The sequence below is a fragment of the Accipiter gentilis genome, chromosome 18 (genome assembly GCF_929443795.1).
Source record: "Accipiter gentilis chromosome 18, bAccGen1.1, whole genome shotgun sequence".
Classification (NCBI taxonomy): domain Eukaryota; kingdom Metazoa; phylum Chordata; class Aves; order Accipitriformes; family Accipitridae; genus Astur; species Astur gentilis.
Window position 1 is genome coordinate 3,211,501 of NC_064897.1, and position 26,099 is coordinate 3,237,599.

Sequence of the window (26,099 nt, forward strand, 5' to 3'; positions counted from 1 at the left end):
CGCACAAATTCAACCCTGTTTTCAGGGAGGATGGCCATGCGGCTGCATGGTGGGACAGGAGAGCTCCGAGAAAGAAGCAGCAGCTCCTGGGACTGGGACTTCTCTGCTCTGCTCTTCCACATCCTGTTCTAGCATAGTATTGAAGTGGTCATCTACTGCCAGAGCCATAAAGGAATTTGGACACAGCAATGCTCAGCATCAGCATGCCTGCCAGAGAACTACACAGCACTTAGAATCCACTCCTAACGTCCTGCACTCACACCTCCTCACATGCCGTACCTGCATGGCATTAGATCCACATCCTTCCTTTACTTTTAATTTGAAAAAATAACTAATTTAAGTGTCTTGCCAGAAGTTTTACTGAGGTTGCATTTGCTTCTCTTTCAGAGAGATGCTAAATGTTTTTATGTCCCCATTTGGAGTTGATGACATTTCCTGACTGCTAGTAAGACATGTGCAACTTCAAGCAGGATCTTAAAAGCTGCCTTCTTCTATTTGTCAGTGTAGACTTTTTTCTCGTACTCACTTCTTATGTTAGCCAACACAATTGTTTGAGAAATATATATATATATACACACATATATATATATGTATGTATTAATCTAGAAACCCCCTTTTGGAAACACATACAAAGCAAGAGCAGTAGCAAGCAAGCCCAGCCCAAGACATTTTGCAGGTATGGGGTACTGCTTTCAGATAAGATGCCAATGTTTACAGTATAAGAAATTAATTACATCTAGAGGGCAAGAGCTAGGCACCTAGAGCTAAATCTCCAAAGGGATGTTGGCTCTAAAGCCTATCTTTTAGATGTTCCTCCACCTAGTATTTTCCATGTGTCCAGAATAGGAATCCAGCCTTACCAAGTATTGAGAGACTTAGACACCAAAAAAGCAAGACTTCCAGAAGCTACCAAGACGCCTGGGGATGCCCCAAAACTGGGAGCAGAAAATGCAAAGAAAGGGAGAGAGTCTAAACTTATCCCATCAGAGAGTTAAGCCAGATTTCCCTGCACAGTGAGCCTTTCCAACTATGCTGGCAGCAGACATCTAAGTGTAATTGCTGAGGGTATATGGTGGTTTTAGAAAAGGAGATCCCACCCTTAAAATATTCCGCTATCAGTCCATTATCCTGTTTTATATTCTTACTGGGGAAAAAAAGATTTCATTACATTAAAAGCCAGAAGATGACTTTGTTGGTTTCACTGATTAGGATAAAGATATTCTACTGAACATAATATAACTTATTCTTGCGTATTTTTCTAGGTTTTTTCGGAGTATCATTGTACTTGATTCTATCATGTACAGAATGAGGATGATTTCATATAAGATAAAGTACTAATTCTACTTAGTCATGACATTTGTAAAATAAGGTTTATGAAGAGCAGCAGTATCTTTTATTAAACTGAATCACATACACTAGGCACCTACTTGGTCTAGATGGGATCTAATAAATAAATATTTATTTAAATTACTTGTCAGATTTTCAAACTAAATCCAGAGAAATATCATAAAATGGCATAACCATCCATCACATTGTAGCTTGGACTGCAACAGCAATACAAGAGGAGTATTATGTCAAATAACTATGAAATAATGACATCTAGAAATACCTTGATCTGCACACCCTTCTGTGGTAATAGCAATAAATATGGAGGAAGTACTGCCCAACCTCAGAAACGGTGACAGCCAGGCTGGGGGCTCTGAAAAGCATTTCAGTCTACTGGTCACAGAGAAACAACTCCTGTGTGTCTGGGATAGCACTTTCCAGGCACAGAAATTGTTAAGCTTTCATCTTGTCTAGTGACTCTGTTCTTCAAGGTGGCCTTAAGATATTCTGCAGAACTGTATAGACATAGGCAAAAGACTATCTCCTATGCTTGACAAAAAAGGAAAAATAATTCGTATCAAATAGTGTACCAGAATGTTGCCTTTTTTTCTGTAAAATTCTGCACAGGAACATAGCAGAGAGGTTCTCATTGCATTTGCTGGCAATTGCTGTTGGATTGTCTCCTGGAGGATAATTCTGCATATTGTTCATTAAGGCTGACCTACAAATATGTTGCTCACATAAATTCCTGGCATGGTTTCTGATGCCTGGCAGGACACCTTAGAGGACCAACTCAATATATCAAATTTCCCAAGCAAATCCATAATGTGAGCACTATCGCTGGTGACTCACCACTCATCCTTTAGGTGAGGGGGCTTTAATGTGTGTCTCTGGTGCATTCTTGGCAAGGTAGGGTTTGACAGGTGAGATGCGGTGAGTCTTGGTGTGGCTGTTTAGGATGTTACCGCTCCCTTGATATCTCCCATGGTAGCAGAAGGACTGTGCCTCATTGGCTTTAGCTTAGAGTCCAGTCCAAACCAGCCCTTCCTTGGTGGTTGCAGCAGAGAAGCTGGGTTTGCAGATTACCAGTACAAGCCTGTATTCTGCTCTGCTAATTGCACTGCGGAGATCACATCTTCCAGATGCAGGGCGAACAGCTGGGCAGTAACCCCGTAAGTCATTGGCATCCCCTGTCAGAGCTCAGAATTTGTGGAAAGCAAATGAGAAAGTTCTGGTGAAAGGGCTGGACTGAAAGTTGCTTTTGAATTTGCTTCATTATTTTCCAAATGCTCTTACACGGCTTGTGTGGTGGCATTCACATTTCTGATACATTTGACTTGCCTGACAAACTTCCTGGGAGGAGAGCAAGGTTCAAGTAACGATGTCTACGCTCCTTGGTGTTTAAAGGGTCTTTGCCTGGTAGTCAAGTTTGTAACCCCAGTGAACAAGACATGGCACAAATCACACATATGAAAGAGATTTAAAAGAGTAAAGAGCTCAGAGGGTTTTGGATAAATACACAAAGTTTAGATTCTGGTCCAAACCTCTCTGGTTTGCAAAATGAGTCTGGAAGCATCACAAGAGCAAAGTCTTTTTTTTTTTTTTTTTTTTCAGTTCTGGAGTTTCTGGTCCTGACAGGAGTTGAGAAGTGACAAAAATTCACGTAAACAAGGAAGAATTACATGAATCTTCTCAGGACTCATGAAAGATACTGAATCGGTATTTAATCTGAACCTGTCCAGCTAATCCTATCAGTCAGGTTATATTATCTAGTAGACTAGTGGTTGTTATTTATTATTTGTGTTCTATTAAGCTTGTGTTTTCCTGGGTACTGGGCAAGCTCACCCTAAAACGGTGATCCACACCTGCACGAGTTTGACAAATGGGCGGATGCTGGCCCTGTGAGTTAGCTGCCCGTTCAGCCAAAAAACCTAGATGTTATGAGGATAAAAAGATCAAATTTCTAGCCGACAAAGAGCTTCCATGTTTTTAAGTGTGATACCCTAGAACTAAAGGATGAGTTTCAAGCAAAGATCAGAAGAAAAATCTGCAGGTTTTTGAGGTACTCCAGCTTCAGACCAAGACCCAGGCTTTGTGACCAGGAAAGGAGGGACAAGTCCCTTTCTGCAGTATAAATACAAGAGTATTTAAATAGATAGATTGGTATTAACACCAGTCTTTGAGATGCTGCTTACGTAAAAGTACTTTTAAAAAACGCTAGCATCTCTACTGCAAATCCACCATTAAAATGAGATATGGGTCTCATTAAATAACCTTTTCAGCCCCCTCTTTATAGAAGCCTGTTTCCAGATCTGAACTTTGAAGCTGACCCCTGGCTTTGTGATGGGCCAAACCAAAAGCCAGAGCTGAACACCACTGAACTCTGGGAAAGTTCAAATCTATCGTTTGTGGTTCAGGTTGAGCTCTAATTAAAACAGACCAGTTAGAAAGGCAAAAGTCTTAAAACCAAACCAAAACAAATGTTTCACGTGAAAAGTCTTGGATTAAGCTATATGGTACCAAGTAGTGTTTTTGTCTATCACATGATGTCATATTTCTCTGGCTAACACAAGCTGACAGCACGCACATGCTGGTGTGTGAGATGTTCCATGCAGACACTTTGAATCTGAGCAGGACACAGTATTCACGGAAATACTTCACGCTGTGCAAAGACCCATCAGCAATCTTACTGCCACTCAGATTTGAGGGTAGTCTGCCAACTTTCAAACTTTCCATGCCCATCCCTAGTAGCACAGTAGTCCGGGGTCTTTTAAAAATCAGTGTCTTCCCTTCTTTGAGCAAAGCTTATGCCTCATTATGTCAGCAGTATGCGGAATATCGCCACTAATCCCTGAAAACAAACAAGAAAGTGGTGCTGCAGAAACTTCAGTTGTGTAAGAGGACAGGGAAATCCCAGCTAACTCTCCTGCTAAGAGCTTCTGTTTATACTGTAGTTAATACTACAGTGTCTGTAATAAAGCAAAATGGTTGATCAACGGACAAGGGAAAAGCAAACAAAAGGGAAGGGAACTTGGTTTCAGCATTGCTGAACTGCCAAAGTGAAAGAAAATGGGAAACAGCAAGGAGAAAAAGAAAGGGAAGGAGGGAGAAAGTGTTCGAGCCCCATCACTGGTGTCAGGATGTCACTGTGCACCAGTAGCTAGAAAAAGAGGGTCTCAGACAGGAAGATTTACTTGAAGAATCACAGCACACATACAGCGAGCATACAGCAAGTAACTAGCAGTTACTGCCCCTGTGAGCTTTATTCTCTCTCTTTTACGTTACATCTAAGTACTGAACATGTAAGTATTTTCTCTTTGTGAAATTTTAGTTTAGGCTCATTGTGGACAACTGCCTAAAGTTTCCAAACTTCCTTCTTATGCAAACTAAGCTAATAATCTTACCAGGCCTATTCTACTGGGATTTTTCAATATGGTCTTTTTTCAGACCTGGACTCGCTTTCTAGAAGACCAAATCCCTTCGCAACATTTCTGTCCTTTGCTTCCTGTTTGGATAAGAAGACTTTAACAGCAATCATTTGTCTTTGAGGATCCCAGAGTACTTCACAAATGTTTAAGTGGATGTTAGTCCACATTAATTAAGCCTTTCAATTCCCCACTGAAATTAGTCATCTTTAGTCTCCAGACAGCGAGGTATGAAGTGACTTGCCCAAGGTCACAAGAAAAGTATATGGCATGGCTGGGAACAGAGTCCAAGTCCATTATCTCCTGGTCCATGCCTTAACCATAAAATGATAGTTCTCACATTGAACTAGGAGCCACAGGGTATGTGGAAAATGAAAGGAAAGGAATTGTATTGAGCTTCTGGAGGTGACATCTTCCTCTCAGCGTGGACAAAGAGAATGCAAAATGATTTTATCCATTCTGAATGAGTACTTCTCGGGTTAAAGAATATTCAAATGTTTTCACTTTTTGCTCACTAGGAAATTTTCAGCTCAGACGTTTCTTTACTGGTCAAGTTGTAAGTAAAAGAACAACCTTTCCAATTAATCATTCTCTAGCAATATATTAAATTCTATTTAGGGCATCTTTTAAAACACAACAAAACAATAGAGAGCAGTAAAGGACACACCTATGCAAAGGAATGAGAGACTCACAATATTTTCTTCTGCATCAATTTTGTAATGTTAATGAAAGAGGATTGCCAGGAACCTAGATATTACTTTAGAATTTTCTTTAAAGCAAGTAGAGTAGAATGGGAGGAGACACCTACTTGTGTCCTACACAAGATAATGTATTGATTTACAGCAAATCTAGTTGAAAGAATCACACAGTCTTGTGACATAGTGACAAATATGGCAGAAAATACATGCTTATCGACTTGTGCTAATCTTTCTCTGAGTATGGAGTACTAAAAGTGCTTAGGAATGAGAAGCAGTCAGAGAATAAAAACCACTTCACTGTTTAGGAAGGTTCACCACCTTTGCTATACACGTAAATATCCTATGTGTTTTCATCTGGGATACTGGCATTGGCAGTTTTCCAAAACATTGACTTATACATCAAGACTACCCTTCAGAAATGCCCTGACCTCAACCTTCTCCCAGCTGACCACCATTAATAGCCAGAACTAGCCCAATTTAATGAAACACCAATGCACAGATGCTCTGTGATGACCATGTTTGATTTTGGAGCCTGCTCATTGCCATTTGCCATTACCGATTTTTCCTGTTCCCAGCCCATCTCTTTTTCTTTCCTTCTCCCTTTACATGCGTTCATAGATCTGCTGTGCTCTTTCCCACTTCCTCATGTCCCTAGCCAGGCAGTTGAAAGGCTTCCATCACAGAGATTGAAAACATACTCCATATTAAATGTAACAGAATAGTATGACTGGCAGGTCCATGTTTCAAACACATTCAATTTATATCACAGCTGAGAATAAACAGCAGGGGAAGCAACTTGATGGGTTGCTGGAGGCTGTGGCTACCCTTTCTTGTGGAACATGTCTCTGTCAGTTGCTAAATAGGTGCACCATCTGGTGGTAATTTTGGACTCCCACTTGTTCTTAAATTTCCAAATAGCAGTGGTGGATTTAGGCCTGTGGTTGCAGCATTTTTTTTTTTTTTTTTTTTTTTTTTGCCAGTATCTGTCTGAAAGTCATCAGCTGGGACAACTTTTACAGGTACTACTAGTGGATGAATACCAAGAATAGCCAGAACTTTAAAGGAAGGTCATGTTTCCATGCCTGCCATATATTAGGTATATTAGAGAATCACATGCTTTCCTGAAAAATGTACATGGAGAGGAGGAAAAATTTCACAGGCAAACCAAAATTAGATATTAACTGGTTTGATACCTAATTAGGGAGTTTAAGCTCCCAGGATAGTCAACTGGGACCTCCAGACAGTCATGCAGTCAAATTAAGATCCAAAGTGCTTCTCTCTCTTCTTTGACCATACAAGGAATACAGGCTGACTAGGTTCCTATCTTAGATATCTCATCCAAATTCCTGGAGCTATGTGGTATGAAAAGCGGCCAAAGGAAAGAAGTGAGGAAGGGGCTCCCCGTTTTTCTGCCTCTGTTGTCTGAAGCCCTTTAGTTCAGCAACAGAGACAGAAACTATTGTCTCTTGTGCCATTCCCCACAGAAACTGCAAGGTTGCATTGACCATGTCAGATGGGACATCACATGGAGACCTCTTCTGAATAGCATGGGTGGAGACTGAGTCAGACAGAAAACGAGTTTCCATGTTGTCATGAAGAAATGAGTGAACAGGTATAAATAAACCATGATCCATGAGTAAACTTTGTTCGTTTTAGCAATTTGAATAGAGCTTTCCAGTCTACAGCAATTCAGTCCATGTCTGTTGAGCTTCTATCTAGAGATAGAAGTGTCTTCTCCCAGTGCACCAGTGAGATTTCTGGGGTGAGTGCAGTCTACTTAAAGACTCCTCAGCCATCTGAGCCCACCTTTTTACACCCACACTGGTTAAGTCTTAGGAATCCTCTTCCTTTCACAGTCCCAGAAATTGTAGGTTGAACTGCTGCAGTGGAGACAGCATTATAGATAGCAACAGGTTACACTTGTGGCTAAAAGTTGTCTCCTAGATCCACTTCAATTCTAAGGCCAAATCTGATCAAAACTGGATAGGTGCAACACTTTTTACTAGCTGAAGGACCCATCATCAGCTCAGTCTTGCATGCTGGCCTTCACTATGACTTCTGTATTCTGCAAACCACTTGGGCATGCATTTAAAGTGAAACACTTTCAAACCCTCTTTTACTTTAATAGGACTTAAAATGCAGGGTTCAAAATTAGGCACATACTGGGTAAACAGAGCATGACTAAAGCTGTTGGCCAGTTCGAACGCTGAAAGAACAGCTACCTTAGCACTACCATGCTAGGTTCATTTTTTCAAGCCTCCAGATAACAGATGATACAGTCCTCTTTCTTGTTTGCTTTAGTTCTTTCATTTTAGTTTGACTCTTATATCAATAACAATAATATTATACTTCACCGTTATGGACATACAATACGTCAGTAAGAAATAAACTACAGTCACGGGTAATTTAATCCAATGCTAAAAAGTCACGCATGATACTCAGGAAGGAAATTTTGTCAATTAGAAAATAAGATATTTGTCAGACGTAATATTTTGGAATATGCCAGCCACTTTATTAGGAAAAGAAATTGCTCATGACTGGAGGCAAGACAGCAAACTGCATGGATCGGCAATCTAAGCCCAAATGTTAAAACATTTGTTTGCAAACCAAAATGTAGAGATCAACAACTGCTGTGTTTTTCGTAATGTTTGTAAATGCCTCTCTGTGCATTTCAAGCTTTTCAATTTAGAAACAGATGGTTTACCAAAGAGAACGTATCCCAAAGAACAGAGGAGGAAAGGGAGGGATGCTGCTACACATGTAACTCTGAAGTCTAATGTTATGTTTAGCCTGTCCTGCTTGATGTAGAGGTTGAACTAGATGACCAAACCTATCATCTGTAATTCTAGGGAAGAGATTTTGACAACATAGTTAACCACAGTAGCAAAGCTCAAGGAATCTCCAAAGTCATTAGAACCCCAAGTTACTACAGGATCGCATACCAGCAGGTTAGCTGCTGTCCCGCGCTACCTGTCATCTTACATAAAGACCTTTCCTTGCCGTGGCAAGATTTGGCAGCACCTGCCTGTTTGTAAGGTTGCTCTGTACTTAAAAAAATCAGATGTCGTGTAGTTGATTTCCATTTAACTAATTAGGTTTTATCTGAGTCCCTGCTATGAATTTCAGCTCCAATATGAACTTCTGCTTGTACCCAAAAGCAAGGAGCCTTTTTAGTGGCTGTAAAATCCTGGCTTTGGTGAAAGCGGTGGCAAAATTTCTACTGACTGCAACAGGACCAGAATTTGGCCCCTGTCATTTTGGATTAAGCCCAACACCACTTTATTTAACTTTAAATGTTATTTGCCTTCCTGTTTTAAGCGTGCATTACTTTGTAAGTCATTGACCAATAGACTGGGACACTGGAAGCAACTAATTCAGCCCGCATGCTATGGATCATTTGTAGCCAGCAATTTTATTACAAAGTGACATGAAAAAATTACATTAAAGGAACATTAACTTTCCAAGCGAGGCACTTGGAAGTAAGGAAATGCCGAACTTAATGTTGCTATGCAGTTAGCCCTGTTGTGTCCAAATTATGGTACAGTATTCAATTAAATAATAGCCTAGAATTTGCATACTATCTTTTCCACAGGACCTCTGACTCACTCATCCCAAGGCAGACCAGTAAAGCAACATGGAAAATTTTATCCTGAGCAGCTAAAGACAAAGTTAAAAGCAACAGAAAATGAGGATTTTTGTTCTGGCCAATGCTGAGCAGGAGATGATCAGCGTTACAGGTCATTACAGACTCTGCCTGTAACGCCACATTATACATAACAGTACCCTTTTCCACTACAGCTAATTACATATTTATTAGGATGATTGCAGAGTGCCAAGAATCATAAGTACCCACCCCTCTCCAAAAAAATGTTTATTTTCCACACTGACACTTAATGGAGCTATTCCATTTAATAAAAACCAGGTCCATTTAGTTTTGAACCATTGAAACAAAGTATTAAACAGTATCCCCATGTCAGTCAGTTGTTTTCTGAGAGACCTGAGGTTTAAGGTCACAGGAAGATATTGTGTCATGCTATCTGATGTCTCTTATCAGGCTATAGGCGGTGTGTTATGGAACCATATAGCTTACAATACATACAGAAGCATGTGAGAGAAGAGCTCATGAGATACAGAGACTTGAGTCTCCCCAGCTACAGCTCCCTGCATCAATCTACATCAATGCACTTAACTAATTTTAAATTAAGTGCACTAACAAACCAAAACAGAGTTGTTTGGGGTCAGGTATATCAGTGTATTGTAGTCTGAAAATGTCTACAGAAAAGCACCCATTCCAAGAAAGTCTTCATTTTTATATGTGAAAATGGAATTAAACAGGATTTTTAAAAGTTAGCACTTCCCTCAGGATGGAAACTCCAGATTTCATTCAGGTCAAAATCTACCATTTCTCATCCAGCTGCAAGCCATGCAGAGTTCATGACGTAATTGTATTAACGTATTAGTGCCATGTTTAGAATAAGGATGTCTGCCTTTCAAAGCAAGCCTTCTGCCAAAGAGGTAAAAATTTAAATGGCAACAATAACTTTTTAATTTAAGAGAACTTATACTTTTCTTTAAACTCATGACCCTTGAGGGAGAAGAAAACACAACTGAGCTGCACTTGAACTAGACAGTAGTACCTTACAAGAAGACTAGAGAGTAGAGAATATAAATTGGGAAATATAAAAAATTGTCTATTCATGGTTGGAAATTATTATGTACTACAGATTATATATGCTAGCCATTTCTTTTATAGGGAGACAAAGAAAAAGAGGTAGAGATGATAAAATTAATGTAGTAAAATTACATTTTTTCTAGTAAAGCCAAACAAAATTTATTACTGTCAACTCATAATTTACAAATTGTACTGTCCATTCATGTTTATCTTTTCATCTATGATTTACAGTATGTTTCGAAAATATTACTAAAGCCTCACTGGATAATTATGAGGCTCTGGCATCTAAGAAATTTTTAAAGCACAGAGCAATTATCACCCACAAAACTGATTCACTAAGCTGGGAAACCTCCATCCTCTCAAAATAGGATGTTTCTTTAACACAACAGTACTTCCTTAGAATAGAAAGATATTTTTATTTTTCTAAAAACCTCCAAGTGACAGAAACCTACTAAAATGAAGAAGAGTCTGAACCTACCAGTCTCACAATAGGCTGACTCCTCAGTTAAAATAATATAAATTCTTAGCACAGTAGTTGTTTCATAACTTTTTTACCAGTCCTTCCCAACCTCAGCTACCACCAGCTGGGAGGTTTATTTTCTTATTCTGGTTTGGGTTACTGTCTTGCTTTGCTATTTGTGATAGTAGAAAACTTACCCACTCTTCTACACTCAGAAAGTATGAACTGTTTGAATCAACTCCTTAATTTCCTCCAAAGATGATAATGCAAACTAAAATAGCCCGCTCACTTACTTTACCTTGTAACTACTAGATTATCACAGCTTTTTTTGCACTGTTTCGCTTTCCATCAAGATGAATTGCCCTGAAAAACTATCCTCGTAAGGCAGCTTGCATGCCTTGTAGTACTTACCTTACAGCCTGTAGGGTAACTAATACAAGTCCGTGGGTCATTAGGTGGAATAGCCCAGCTTTGCTCCAGCGTGGCCTTCCTACCTTTGTAAGGCAACTTGTGGGATAGTCACTGACATAACTGAAATCCCTCTGCAATAATATATATCTAATAAGCTAGAACAAATATACTGGATATCCTTAAGTTTAAGGATATTTTTGTTTCTCCTTCCAGCAACAACATGTCAGTTGTGAAAAGAAATGCGCTATTTGAGTCATTTTAAGAGAAGGCTTTGCAATGAATGCTTGCGGTGTGATAAATCTTTCCTGCGAAATGAGCATACTGAGGATGTCCTCAGATTTGGGGTTGGTTTTTTTCCTCTCTACCAGTTGCCTCTGCCTGCCTGTCAGTTACCCAGCTGGTATGGATGGTGGTTCACTAGGCATGTTTTGGTTTGGTTTGGTTTTTAATTCAGCCTAATGATGAGAAAACTCTCTCTCTAAATAACCAAGAATTATACATCTTATTATACACCACTGTGCTTCTGTTAAAAACTATCCTTGCATAAGCCACAGCTCATTAAATTTGCCATGGTATTTATAGCACCTACTAGTTTAACTAAATCACACTTGCAAATGCAACGGCTCCAGATGACATTTTGTGAAATGGACATTGGCGGTCACTTCAAGGTAGCCATGTCAGTAATAAAGACCCGGGTTGTATTGGTCCTACGTGGTCTTCTGGAAGTTGCACACAGTCCTAGTGCAGCTGATTGATTGAATGCATCCTGTGCACCTCTCTCCTGGCATCCCAGGCAGCCCGCTCCACTAGGAATTGAAAGCTGATGCCATCTCCTGGGAAGCCAGCTCTTACACTGAAATGTTTTTTACCATAACCTAGCACCAATGCAGACATACAGTTCAAATTACTGAAAACAAGCTTCTTTCTGAACAGTTGCTCGAACACTCCAAGGACATTGTTGTCTGGGACCATGCTATATGACAACAACAAAAAAACCAGAAATTTTTCCACGTTAGGTCCAAAAGCCACTGTGCAATTGAGGTTCACAATAACTGACAAATGCCTAAACCAATCATAGCACCTACTGCTACGACAAAAATGATTACTGCCTTTCCGTCCGTGAAGTGTGTACCCTGCTCTGTATCACATTTAAAATAATCTAATTCCAACTCATTTTCCCCCTCCAAATTGTTTCCAGCTGTATGATTTCTTTCTTTCCCCCATATTGTTTTTATTGGATATAACGCAAGTCCGTAAAGATAGATTTTCCCATAATAAATACACAGATGTTAGAATAATAAACATACAGTCAACCTGATATATGAATATTACTAAGCATTAATAAATATATAACTAACAACATAAATCAATTTAAAAAAAATTGGAAAATGAGAACATAAAGTAACAGAGAAAGAAATGGCAGGAGGAAAGAAAGGCAAAAAAGTGAGATAGAAGTGTACTTACTTTAGGCAAACTATCTGGATTCATTTATGGTTCCCTTCATTGATTTGCTGATAGCATTAAAGCACAAGTATGGTTGTAAAGCATTCCTAAGAATGCCGCCTGTCTTCATGTATTGCAAGTTTTCTGCTCATACTGCAAGTCAAGCTTTCCAAGTTGGCCAACTCGTCCCATGCTAGACACTACTGTGCTAGATTAATGTGTCTGCTTGGATGTGAATTTCCATTTTTGGAGAATAATGAGCCTCTCTACTCCTCCCATTTTTGGTAGGAGGTTTTTATGAACATTTGGCATCTCGGTTAAACCACCATCATAGCCCAGAATAAAAATGACTGGATTCATATGTGAGTCCGAATCCAAATTTAATTAAGCCTATATATGGCCTGAACCAAGAATAATTTACTGACTGACACCCCCTCAGCATGTATGATAAGACGCCAACCATTTCTCCATGACACCATCACTTATGTATCTTTCACGCCCAATTCCCCTGTTCTTTCAGGCCTGCAGCTGAAAAGCTGGGATCCAATGAGGACTTAGTTACCTGTTTCCAGTGCAAATACAGAAAGAATCATTTTTTTCATGAGTATCTTTCCTTCAGAAGATGTCTCCCTCCCTTTCTTAATCTTCTTTTTGAAATTATGCTGTCTTCTTAAGCAGTTTATGTGTGCGTGTGTATGAGTGCATGCTTGCATATAACCATGACATTCAGCTTTATTTTCTGACTGTGTTTCTCAAAGTAACTTGTAAAGTCTTCTTCACCTGTGAACTAATAAAATCCATGCACTGATTTCGTTAGTCTTTAAAACTGCAGTTTCTCTCCCATCCTTCCCCTTCTCTGCCTGGAGAGTGGACCACAAGTTGAATGAATAGGTGGCAACAGGAAGCTTCTTAAGATGTTGTTTTCCTAAACCTCCCACGGTAAACAGGGCTTTAACCTCACTTCACATTCATCCTTTCAATATGCCAGAAATCTACAGATCAATACAAAAGGTCAGAGATTTTTTTAAAAAAACTTCAGAACTTCCTTGGGTTTTGCCTATTTATTTTTGCCTGTTTGTTCTTCCCTGTCAGACATGCAGTTCAATGATTTGCCAAATGAATACTGCTAAATCATGAGCATTTTCCACATCATGAGGCTGCCAAAGGAGACATCTACAGATTACTTTTGATATCTTGACAGCTATATTTTTCAAAACACCTCATTTTTGCCTGGATTTAGTACTGTTAAAAGCAGTCTGTTGATAAGCACTTCAATCTGGAGAATTCCAGAGGAAATGGTGAATGCACAAATAATCAGCCAGAATAATTCACTTTCAAAGAACAGCAGTAGGTTTCACGTCCATTACTGATTCTGACTCCATACTTCAAGGGGCTGTACTGCTTACTTCTTGCCTGGAGTTACTTGCTTTCAGCTGTTACTAATGATCTGTAACTTTTAGAGTTACCTACATGATAGATCGCTCCAACCCTCCTTTGAAGGACTAGAGACCAGTCCCTAATGCTGGAGCTCTTTTGCATCCATAACCTGATAGGACCAGAGGCTCTACTCTTCCAGATCAGGGTCCTTGCCTTCAGAAAATTAGAAGGACAATTATCTTTCCTCAATGATTATCAGTAATAATGATATATCATTAACCAATTAATTTGTGAATCCATTTGTTAAAGAGGTAATCTTTAAAGAGGTAATTTGTAAAAGAGGCTTACAGCAAGAAGAATGAGTGGAGAGTACAAAAGATGACTTTATGTGAGGAGCTGGCATGAAAACTAGGGATGAGTGCAGGAAGGTGACAAATACAAGTATGTACAGGGACAGGATGGGTAAAGTGAGTGTAGTAGTGACTTTTCTTTGGGGTTGGCATGATTATGGAAAAGTTCCCAGCTAAAAATATACGAAAAAAAAACTATACAGAATGCTTGGCTAATTCATCCCATGCTACATCCTTTGTTCATGCTACTAATTTGAATCTCTCCATCCCTTTTTATCTCTGGCTGCTATAAATCTTCCACAGCAACACAAATGCCCCATGCCTAACATAATTTCTACAGTTGTTATTCTGTCCTCTGAACTATTCCAATTGTTTTTAATACAGACTCCCATGTATTATATAGGTGGTACAGCCCTCATTCATTGAAGCACCTCTTTGAAAAAATAGCTCAGCACCGATCCAGCTTAGGTAACTTACTGGGGATTCCCCTGGCACAGTAGGATCCCCAGAAGTCACAGGGGTGGACATTTGCTCTTGTGTCGTGCCTTCTGGTTGCTGCTTTGTTGTGGCTGGAAGACACACGTGGTTGGAGCATAATGGCCCCCAAGACGTGGTGTTGGCAACAGATGCGCAGTTGTTGGAGAAACTTCATGTTGGGTGAGTCTGGTGGTTTGCTTTGAAGTTTGAGGTGGGAGTGTTACATCAGGATACGAGTTAGAATAACCGTAAATCTGTGCTTGTCAGTGCTAGTGGTAGAGCCTTGGCCCAGTGGTTAAAGAGTAGGTCCTGTCTTTCCCATACAGATAGAGAGCAATTAATATCACACTATCATAGCTTACTTGCCCTCTCCATCCTGTGACCTGAATAACTTGCCTTGATTGTTCATCTCCCTAAGCAGTTCTGGTAAGAAGCTAGATAAGTTTTCCTTTGGGTCAAGTGAAACACATGCCTGTCTTTTTTAGTCATAATCCTTTCTTCAGTCTGTTCAGGCAGAACAAAATGTCTGGTTTAGAGTTTCTGTATGTGTCAGACATGGATGTGTTTTGTTACACATGTGAATATTTATGCTTACAAGTATTTTGTACCTTTAAGTGTTTTTAAGTGGTTTGGGGTTTTTTTTAAGCTCTGTCCTTTTTTTACTTTCCCCCCCCTTCACTGGCGTAACAAGACCACTTCCTAAACCCTGTCCTTTTCCTAGATACTGACCACATCATCTCTGGGTGCTACTCTACTAATAAAACAAATAAAGACATGTGGATTATGGGCTCCTTTATAGACCTGCATGGAACTCATCTGGCTCAGCTGGCAGGGGTCATGTAAACCTTCTCCATCCGTTAGAGTTTGTGTGGTTTCACACCCAACAAATGTCAAAGCAGAACTCGGCTCTAACTGCCAAGTTTCGTCTGTGTTTGGGTTAAGCCATAAAAGAACCCGCCAAATTCCACATCAGTCATTTCAGAGTTGCAAGAAACCACCCAGGTTCGGTGAAGAGGTCAAGAATCTGGTGAACATTTTGGCAAATATGGCCTGAACAGTGGCTCAAGAAAACCCTGTTTTTTTCAAATTTTGTTTAGTCTGACCAACCTGATAGCTGGTCCATCCTGAAGCCAAACAATTTTTGTTCCCTGTAGCTCTTATTTTGTATAGAAATGTTCAGAATGAAAGCACAGGCACAACTTGTAGTCCTCTTTAGGTATTTGGACTGTGCTCACTTGCAAGGTTCCTGAGGATGAAAGGAGTCTCTCTGGTGAAGAGGGTCGTTACTCATGAGTACAAGGATGGAGCTGATGAGGTGACACAAGATGCTGAGCTTGAAGAGTAGAGCAGAAGTGGTGAAAGCCTTTTCACCAGGAAGCTTAGTGATGACACTGACTCTGGTACAACCCTCTGGAGTGCCTTAAGTGGGCATAAGTGATCTCACAGAAGTTAAGAGGACTTACTTGTCTAAGGGTCAGAGCCTGCCTGCAAGCTTTGGCGGATCAAGGCAACATAGCATGAAGAAGTACAAGGGTGGCATGCTTGGCAGCTGTATATTTTCTGGCAGCAACATCATTGTGGACATCAACTTAAGACAAACAAGCATAAGACCAACCAAGGAGGACCGGACCTGTGCTTCTAATAGTCAAGGCAAGTGATTAGATGTTTTTCTGATTCATTTAAAGTTGAAGATAAAAGTCAAATGTTAGGTTATTTCCTGTGTATGGTATTTTGAGAATATTTGATGCTTTCCACTTATACTCTTTTTAAGAAACAAGTTAGGCAAGAAGTATTATCTAAACAGAATTAGAAATATCTTAGGACAAATATGGGAAGAGACACTGATGAGCAAATTCCTCACTGCCAGCTTTTCAGCATCAAAACCAAATTCTACCAAACTTTTTTCTGAACTTCAAAAAGTTCAGACTTTTCTTTTGCCATTGATTTGGTTTACTGGGTCTTTTTCTTATTAATTTTAGCCCTCTCCAATTCTGTGATTTGGTGTGGAGTAATGCTCACAGAATATGACAGATTCTCCGCAGGTGTAAGTCAGTTCCCCTGATGCCAATGGCTTTATTCAATTACAACACTTCACAGCTAGGCCACTGTGCCCTTAAAAAGCCCAGACCTCAGACTTGCAAGTTCCTTGAAAAAATATTCACTTCCATTGGTGACTTAAGCGTACCTCAGCTTTTGGCGTTCATTTCACAGGGGTGTTGGAAAAAAACCTGAAGCCTTGATCTCCAGTAACAACCAAAGCACCATGTAAGTCTTTTCCTCTTTGCACTGATGGGATGAAACGTTATGCCTTTTTTTCACACGGTTTTAACGAGATCTTTTGTCTGACCACATTCAGTTGTGTTGGAGGCACAAGACTCACCCGAACCATTAAATTCAAGAAAGAGATGTCACAAAAAGAAGAATCGGACACAAGAACAGGCTACAACCCCACTGAGAAGCTGGATGGTATCACTCTGAGCACCCTCGTGAGAGCCACACACTACAGAATATTATCCCAACACTGAGCAGCAGACAGTATGGGGAATGGTAAGTGGGCAGCCCTTGAGGGAGAGAGGAAAGGTTAGGAACAGGCTACTCAGCTGGGTCATGAGGAAAATAATGATCTCAGTGCTGGAGAAAATTTGCATAATCTCCCCTATGAAACAGTATCAGACATAGGGTAAATGGAAAGTGATCAATTTAACTTCTGCCAGCTAACATCTTGTCAGGCCAAGGTTCTGTATTATTTTCTTTGAATAGGTTTCCTGCCTTAAATCACTTGCAGTATTTTCTTTACAATATGATAGCAACACTAAAATGGATATGTACCACTGGCGTATATTGGAAGGCCAGTGTCGTATGCACTATACTTCCATCAGTTGACTGGGACTCTCCCATTACTTAAGCTTTTGGGAAGTCTGCAGAGGGATTTTTTGGAGCTAATTTTAGTTCCCTTTTGATTGGCCATAATATGCACCACAGTTATCACAGCATCCTCTAACAGGATGACAAATGGAAGTATTTTTTCACAGGCTGTGACGACTGTGTCCTTGGATGCCTGTGCAAGCATCTGGGTCATTCCTGGGTATGAAGTGGCACAGATGTGAATGACTTCATCTAGAGATCACTAGAGATTTCATGTCACTCGCCAGTCACTTTTCAACGAGTGAAAGCATACAGACCACAGTTGTTCGTGGAGCATCCCTGTTGAACTCCAGTAGGCAAATACTGGAGGGTTATAAACCTTTGCAGGACTGCAGTGAGAAAGCTAAAAGAAAACCAGCCCCAACGTATTCACTTCAGCACTGTATTAGAGACACCCTTACCTACTCGAAGCTCTTGTCCAAAGACTGTTTTCTCTCCCAGCGCAGAGCAGTTCCACCTCCCGTACCGAAACTGGTACTGGCACTCATTGATTCCCATTTGTGCCCCTTCCCCGATCACAATGATGGCATCAGGGCGGCTCTGGCAGATCGCTCGCTGCCGCGGGGCCAGGCCTGGGATTTTGTTGCAGATGATATTAGCTCCTAAAGCCACCACGGATGACAAAGCTCTGAAGAAAAAAAGCAGAAAGACACATTATAACCAAATTGAGGCCATTAATTGCTTTTGCCATGCGCTGCCGTGTGGCAGGCAAGGCGCTGGGCAAAAGGGGCAGGGTTGGAAGTTGGGTTCCTATAATTATGCCAACTTATCCCAACCTCTCTGGTCTGGCAAAAGAGGTTGGAAATCTTGCAGTAATTCCTGATCTGATTTGTGCCAGAAAAAACAAAGAAATGGAATTTTGGCACTTTTGCTTCCAGTCTTACACACACCCATCAGTTGATGAGATGTGGAAAGCAAGACATATTTAAAAGCAAAAAACAGTGATGATTGTCTGTGAATCTCTGAAACTCCTGTCTGCTTTGAATGGCCTATGTAGATTCAGGCTCAGCATTTTAGTTACTGCAGGCAGTTCATCCATCCCTCATTTGAGATTATTAAGCACAATTTAGAGAATGACTTGATGCTACCAACCTTTTTGCCCACTCTTACACTTGGGGTATTGGGCGATTAATGAAGTTTCAGCAGCTGTGCTTTTAGGTCTGGCAGATACCATGAAGCACATAGGAGTGATCCTTAATATGTGCCATCCAGACTAGAAACTTTTGTAGTTCTCATTCTTGAAGTATATTTTCAGAATTCATTATAAAGTTTGCATAAACTTGCACCTGCCATATGTTTTCACTTTAGAGCATTTATTTTCCATTTTTCAGCTCACTTTTCAACACCTTTACAGGCTCATTTTTCAACATCTTTACAGGCTACGTTTTAAGTGGTAATAGTTTTAAAAAATAAGACAACATGGGTACACCTTCAGTGATGCCTCAGGTCACACCTACCAAGTACCAGCCAGGCCCATGCCAGGATGCTTCAACTGGCTCTGGACAAGTCAGCAGGAGCAAAGAGAGCAGTATAGCTGCACCAGCAAAACAGGCCTTGCTCAGTATAGTGTGATGGACCCTGAGACAGCGATGCAACCAAAGCCTGGAAAAGCCACTGCCACGGTGCTCAGCTGGCTGTCCTGCTCCTCAGCTGGCAAACCGGGGTGCTGAGAGCGTCGATGCTTCTCAGCACCTGCAAGGAAATATCTCCACAAACCCTCTCCTCTCTTCAGCTCGTCCCAGCTTGGTATTGGATCATATGGGTAATTTCATTTTCACGTCAAATGCTGTTGTTGACTGCCTCTGTAATGTACAGATGCTTGCCCAGATCAAGCTGCAGCATCTTGGGTTTAAGTGGAGTCTCACAGTAACAGAAGTCACCACATATAAATAGGTTAGTAACAGGATACAGACTAACTTCCCCATTACTTTCCTCTCCATCTTGAACACTGACTTAAGCCCTTCTTCTTAGAGTTAAAAATTTCCAACTGGAAATACTCCTTCTGGAAAATGCTGACTAAACAAAATTGAAGAATTTTATAGGAATTTATCAACTTCATCACAAAGGTAACTGCAAAATTACATAAATGTTGCATTTCAACAAAATCAGTGTTTCATTTTGCCATTTCAGTAAACTACAGAAAAGCCAGAGCAAAAAGGGTGAAATGGAGAGAACTCTTCCCCAGCCAGAATGAAATACCGCTTTTACTGTGGAATGGAAACTCCATGATGATTCACTCTGCCTTTAATAGGTATTTGTGCATCTTTTCCAAAGTTAACAATCCATTAGAAATTTGCCAATTGTGTTTTTTTATTTATGGCTTGGGGGGTATTTATAGATGTAGAGACAAAGTATTGCAAACATAGAGCATGCATGCCATGCGGTGCTACCTATTAAACAGAAACGAGAACAAAATGTAGTTGCAGCTCCAACCACTCGCAGTGTTTGCAGCAGGAGTGCTCAGATCTGTAGCTTTAATTCATGTTCCTGTGGGTACTGAGCAACACAGCTGGAGTATCAGCTGGAACCAGCAAGTCCCCAAGATTCATGCAGGTTTTGAGCTATGGTTTTGTTTCTGGCCCACCTCTACTTAAACAACTGAATAAAATATTTAAATTAGGATGTCTTTAAATCGGGACTTTCCAAGAGACATGATAATCTTCGAAAAAACATGTTTGATGTAGAGATAATAAGATTCTCTGACCTTTACAATGGCTTTATACACAAACTTATGGCTTCAAAAGTTAATGAAAATCACAGGGGAAAGTATCAATATTTATTTTTTAAAAAAATCAGGCACTTCTCAATACTGAGAAGTGTTGTTTTCTTTCACAGCTCGTGGAGCTTATATCTCTCTGAATTCAGCAACTTTCCACATCAAGTAAGATGTACATTCTGAAAATGTTGCTGTGCTGATTTTGGCTGGGATAGAGTTAAATTTCTTCACAGTAGCTGGTATGGGGCTGTGTTTTGGATTTGTGCTGAAAACTGTTGATAATGCCGAGACGTTTTCACTCCTGCTGAGCAGGGCTTACACAGAGTCAAGGGCTTTTCTGCTTCTCCCCCCACCAGCGAGGAGACTGGGGGGGCACAAGGAGTTGGGAGGGGACACAGCCAGGACAGCTGACCCCGACTGACCCAAGGGATATTCCAGACCACAGGACGTCGTGCTCAGAACGCGAACCTGGGGGAAGAAGGAGGAAGGGGGGGACATTCGGGGTGTTGGCGTTTGTCCTCCCAAGTCCCCGTTAGGCGTGCTGGAGCCCTGCTGTCCTGGAGATGGCTGAACACCTGCCTGCCCACGGGAAGTGGGGAATGAATTCCTTGGTTTGCTTTGCTTGCGTGCACGGCTTTTGCTTTACCTATTAAACTGCCTTTATCTCAACCCATGAGTTTTCTCACTTTTATCCTTCTGATTCTCTCCCCATCCCACTGTGAGGGGGGTGAGCGAGCGGCTGCATGGTCCTTGGTTGCTGGCTGGGGTTAAACCACAACAATTGCAGTAAAACGCAAAGAAAAGTATTTTTCCTTTATAGCTGATGTATTGTGTTCAGAAACATACGCTCTTTGATGACTTTAAATTGCCAGGACCCTTTCCCAAATCCTGTTAGGATCCAGGTCTGGCCCTTCCATGGTTTTAAAGTTACGGCAAGGGAAAGATGTCTCATACAAAGTAACCTGAAGATGCCGCGGGGACATGGGACTCTGCCATTACATCTTAGTCCGTGGTTCTTCTCCCTGAGGGAGGCTGAAGGGAACCCAAGCCAGCCACTTGCTCTCTGCCGGGATGCCCAGGCGGTGGGTCAGCTGAGGAGAGGGTGAATTTCTACAGCCATTCTTCAGAGCAGGGCAACAGCCAGGGCTCCCTGGCAGCAACACCTCCCTGCCTCGGCACATGCAGCGGTTCTCCGGGTGCCTCTCAGGCTGAGCCTCATCCTTATCCCGTTCCTCCACCTGGCTTTGCCCCGTTCTCTAGGACAAAGCAGGTCCCCAAGCGTCTTGCAAGACCTCCCCATCCGTTAACCTGTTTTCCTTGCAGCAGGGGCTGCTTCAGACACTGACCCGTCTAGGAAAACTTAATCCTGAAGGAATCTGGGGTTGTGTTGTAAGAAACAGACATGCACAAGCATTCAAAATTTAAGTTGATGCTTGACACGCGTGCACAAGACAAGCAGTTCTGGTCCCCTAGAAGCCCGATGGTCATTGACTTACTGAGGCCACATGACCAAATTACTGATAAAAAATATATATAAAAATTATTTGTATATTATATAAATGTCTTTTAAAAATAAAAAATAAAAATACTGATAAAAGCTATGCGATAACTTTCTGACATAATTTTTTTAAAAGTGCTGAGCCCCCAGAGTTTCCACTAACTGCTATCTCAAGCTGGGCAGCAAAAACTTAAGACTTTCAAAACAAAAAAAAAGCAAGAAAGAGTTAGCAACAGTATCTATCCCACATATAATTTTCAGTTTAGTTTCTTCCTCCATACACATTGCTACTGTCTCTTAATCAGGTTAAAGAGAGCATTCTCTGGTGTCCCCTTGTTTTTGGAGCAGGCCTTGGTCAAAGTATTTTAATACAGTGGGTCAGTTTATTCATCCAGAAAATAAGCATGATTGTATCTGCCTCGGAAGGTATTGTGAGGATATCGTAATTATTATGTGTTTGTAAAGTGCTTTAAGACATTCCTCATAAAAGTAATTAAACTGCAGTTATTGGGGGTGGAGGGGGTCTTAGTTTTTTTATTATTACTTCCAGGGACTTCCCCCTCTCTGGCCTGAACTTACCAGCATATTCTCTCAGACTTGTTTAACCTACTTTTAAATTGTTACTATAATTGCAGTGCCAAAAGAAATGCTGAATCATGAAACTGAGGTTTTGGAAAACTTTATTTATATTAAAGAAATGCACCCAACAGCATTTCAAGCCTCCTGTCCTCTATTTCTTGTGGCATCCCTCAGTTTGTGTGTCCATCACACATTCAGGAGGGTTTTGCCATGCTCCTGCCCCTTGGCAGGTTGAAGGCTACTTTTTTTTCTTATTAGATGGAGAATGTTTCACTTTATAACTGTCAAAAGGCAGATCCCTCCATGCCACATTTTGGCATCTTCTCCCAGCTAATCTTTCCCTGTGGTGCAAACTCCCTTGGGTCTTATCACAAGGAAATCCTGAGCGCAGCATTATGTTAAGATTTCTGGTGCACTTTATGGTAATTGTCACCATCCCACACCGTGATAGCCCCCACTCCACGCGTGCGCTTCCGAGTTCTATGTTGGGTCATCCACATGGGTTATCCAATTAAATATCATCCACATGGGTTATCCAACTAAACAGCGTTAGTGGAATAATGTCACGTTTCCTAAGCAATTAACGGTAGTGGCTGGCATGTGGAGAGTCTTCACCTCCCTTCATCACTTAGTCATTAATCCAAGGGAAACACCAGGACTGAAGTGGAGCACTAGTTATAAACAGAGTTACATCCAAAGAAAAAAAACCACTGATCTAAATCTGGGCTTGGATAGGACCTTGCAGTTCAAACTTCTGACAAACTAAACCTGAGGACCGATATTTTCAAAGGCTTGGTTTCTGCATCAGAATCCTGAAATGTCAAGTTTTTTGTTCTTTGAAAAAAATAACTATAACTGCCGTCATAGCAAGCACAAGTTCATGGCAGTGGGAGACAAGTTTCAGCCTATTTTCTGAAATAACGCTTGTTTAATTATGAAAACACAGATGACTACTGCTGCAAAAAACATGAAAATTCTCCCTGAAAATATATTTCCTATTATGGTTATGTCTTCTCTTCGGGACCTAAACAATTACAGCTTTCCTTTTCACAAAACTGAAAGATCACAGCCATGAAAATTACTGTATATTCCAAGCAATTCATAGAAGTGAAAGCTCTTTGAAAACACTTCAGAAATTAAACACTGAGGCTTAAAATCATGTCAGTTTTAAGAACATCATAAAATTTAATGCAGTATGGCTTGTCAGAGAGAAATGTAATCCTCATTCATAATTTGCTTTCTTGAGTGTCTATTTTATGTTTGCAAATGTAGGCATTTGCTTAACTAGTCATTTCATTGATTTCAAATGTTACCATGTTCTTGCAACTTCAGGTGAATTTCACGTATAGGAAGGTCATCACTCAAACTGTATTTTGTAGAGGGTCTTAGAGTCTTTGCACAAGCAGAAAATATATAAATATAAAGTAAATCCTTAAAATGGACAGTTGTACAACCACATGCACTACATGAGGAAAATTCTAATTTTTACTGTTGTTAGAAGAATCTGAATTTTGACAGAATTATGAAATAGAACTGCCCACATATAAACAGCAGCAACTAACCAGCCTTCAGAGTTGTCCCCAAGCTGCTGTGCAGACACAGATGTGTACTGAGATTTCTCCAAAGAGCTTAAAATTCAGTTCCATCAAATATATAACAAGAGAAGACGTAAAACAGAGAGATTAAACCAACAACACCTTCCATACAGATGAAGCATTTAACCAAGTTGATTTTAAACTTTTGATTAAAAAAAAAAAACAAAACCCTGTCCTAAAAGTTCTTCTTAGCAGTCCTTGCTCCCTGGGCAAATAATATTTTATTGCAAGCCAGGAGTGGCTTCAGGAGCTACACCTTCTTCTCCAACACCCTCACTCATTTGTATTCCTGGCTGCACAGCAGCACAGCGTAATTTCCCCCTGCGCCGCTGAGCCAGCCTTCCTGCAAGCCCTTTGAATAGGTGCCCGTAAGGTCACCGTGATCTCACCCCTAACCCTGCTACTCGATATTCACCTGAAGCTGCTGTTGGGAAGGGGGTTCATTTTCAGCAAGGAATGAAGGGATTTAGCCGCACGAATCCCATTAACAGCAGAGGAGCTGCACGACTTCAACCTCGGTGCACTGTACCGAAAACTTACCCCACCGTCTCTGATAAAAAAATCCCCATAATGGATTCTTTGTTCGAAGGAGCCACCGACATATTTTGTGATGACACAGCAACACATCTGAAACAGTACACCGCTACCGAACGGTTTACTTAATTAAGAATTCCTAAGTAAATATTTTGAGCGTGCATCAGTTGCAGAAATTGGCAGGAGCGTCCCGGGCTTTGAATGACATCTGCATATGTTTAGGCTTTCAATTTTGTTTTCCACTGCCGGCTTTGGGAAACGGTTGTTCGGCGCATGTCTTATTGAAATGGAAACCCAATAGGGCTGCAGGGTACTGTCCTGCGGTGGGCTCCTCTCTGCTGGAGCTCCGCGCCGAGCCTTCCCACCTGGGGGCCGCAGACAGCAACGCGTTCGCTCCCAGCAAAGGAAAGGCGGAAATTTCTCTGAGGAGGTCATCCAAAAAAGGAGCCCGCTAGATTAGGTAGCGCGGTTGTGGTCAAGAATGAAAAAGTGGTGGGATAGGTAAATTGAGGGACGACTCGTACAAGGGCAGAGCGTGCCTCAGGATAAGTGCCTGCTTTAGGAGTGGGAACAAGGACCCCAACCCTGGATGAAATAGTGATGGGCGGGGGGGGGGGGGGAACGTCAGCAGCACGTCGGATTTGTGCCAGCTGGGAGGCACAAGACGGCTGGTATGAAGCTGGCAGCAAATGATGAGCCTTCAGGAGGAAGGAGGGGAGCAGAGAGGTGTCCCCTCGCCACAGCGCTGGCGTGGCTGTGGGCCGCCTGCGGTCCCCAGCGCCCACCCTCACAGGCCGCACCGCGGCAGCGAGTACCAGCTCCAACAAGGCTCCGTCCTCGGGGCCCGCACGTTCTCAGCTCCTCAGAAATGACGTTTTTATGCAATCCCTGCTGATGTGATGTTTACCCGACTAGTTCTCTAGTGTATAGCAGAGAAAAGCCTACACCGAGAACCAGAAGCAGCAGGGCAGGTGTGAATGTTATGAGACAAAATGGAGGCGGTAAAAGCCCCATTACTCAACAGGGCGCCTTCCTCTACAAGAAGGGTTTGTAGCTTGCACTGTGTCTTTAGTTGCTGTGCAAAACCATAGGATCACCGGCGGTCTTGAGCCCAAAATGGAGGAGAGCTGGGGAGCGGCACTTGCTTTGGCTTCCTAATGCGAGACACTCCAAGTGAAGGCCCAGGAGCCTAATCTAAATAACATTATGGCAGAGTAGGAGGGCTGGTAGTGGTTAGAAACAAAATTTGACTCTCTGAACTCACCAGATGTCACAGATCCCACCAGTGCTTGGTACCGGCCTTTCGATGATTCTTACTGGTCATGCCAGAGCAAGAGACAGCAAATTATCTACGATTCAGGAGCACTTCTGGCACGATGTCTCCTGAGAATTATCCTCAAAATGACAATCCAATCTGACTGTAACTTGACCCATAACTTATTTAGTACATGGCTGATCCAGTGTAATAATTTTTATTCATCAGCCAGTGAGGCAACACTTGATACGTAACAGGATATCTTGAAGACCTGTTACATATCTAGTTTACCCGTATTCAATTCTTTTTACACCAAGGGAAGAGTCACAGAAAACAAAAATGCCTCACAATGTCCTAT

The 26,099-nt window shown here is 41.3% G+C and overlaps 1 protein-coding gene across 2 annotated transcripts in view; it reads right to left on the reverse strand.

Moving 5' to 3' along the window:
- Positions 1 to 26,099, reverse strand: part of WNT7B (Wnt family member 7B) — a 95,016-nt gene that overhangs the window by 21,888 nt on the left and 47,029 nt on the right. For both annotated transcript variants that reach the window (XM_049821719.1, XM_049821718.1), the window contains exon 2: positions 17,966 to 18,192. In XM_049821719.1, the coding sequence (XP_049677676.1) occupies positions 17,966 to 18,192 (227 nt within the window). The remainder of the gene's footprint in view (positions 1 to 17,965; positions 18,193 to 26,099) is intronic.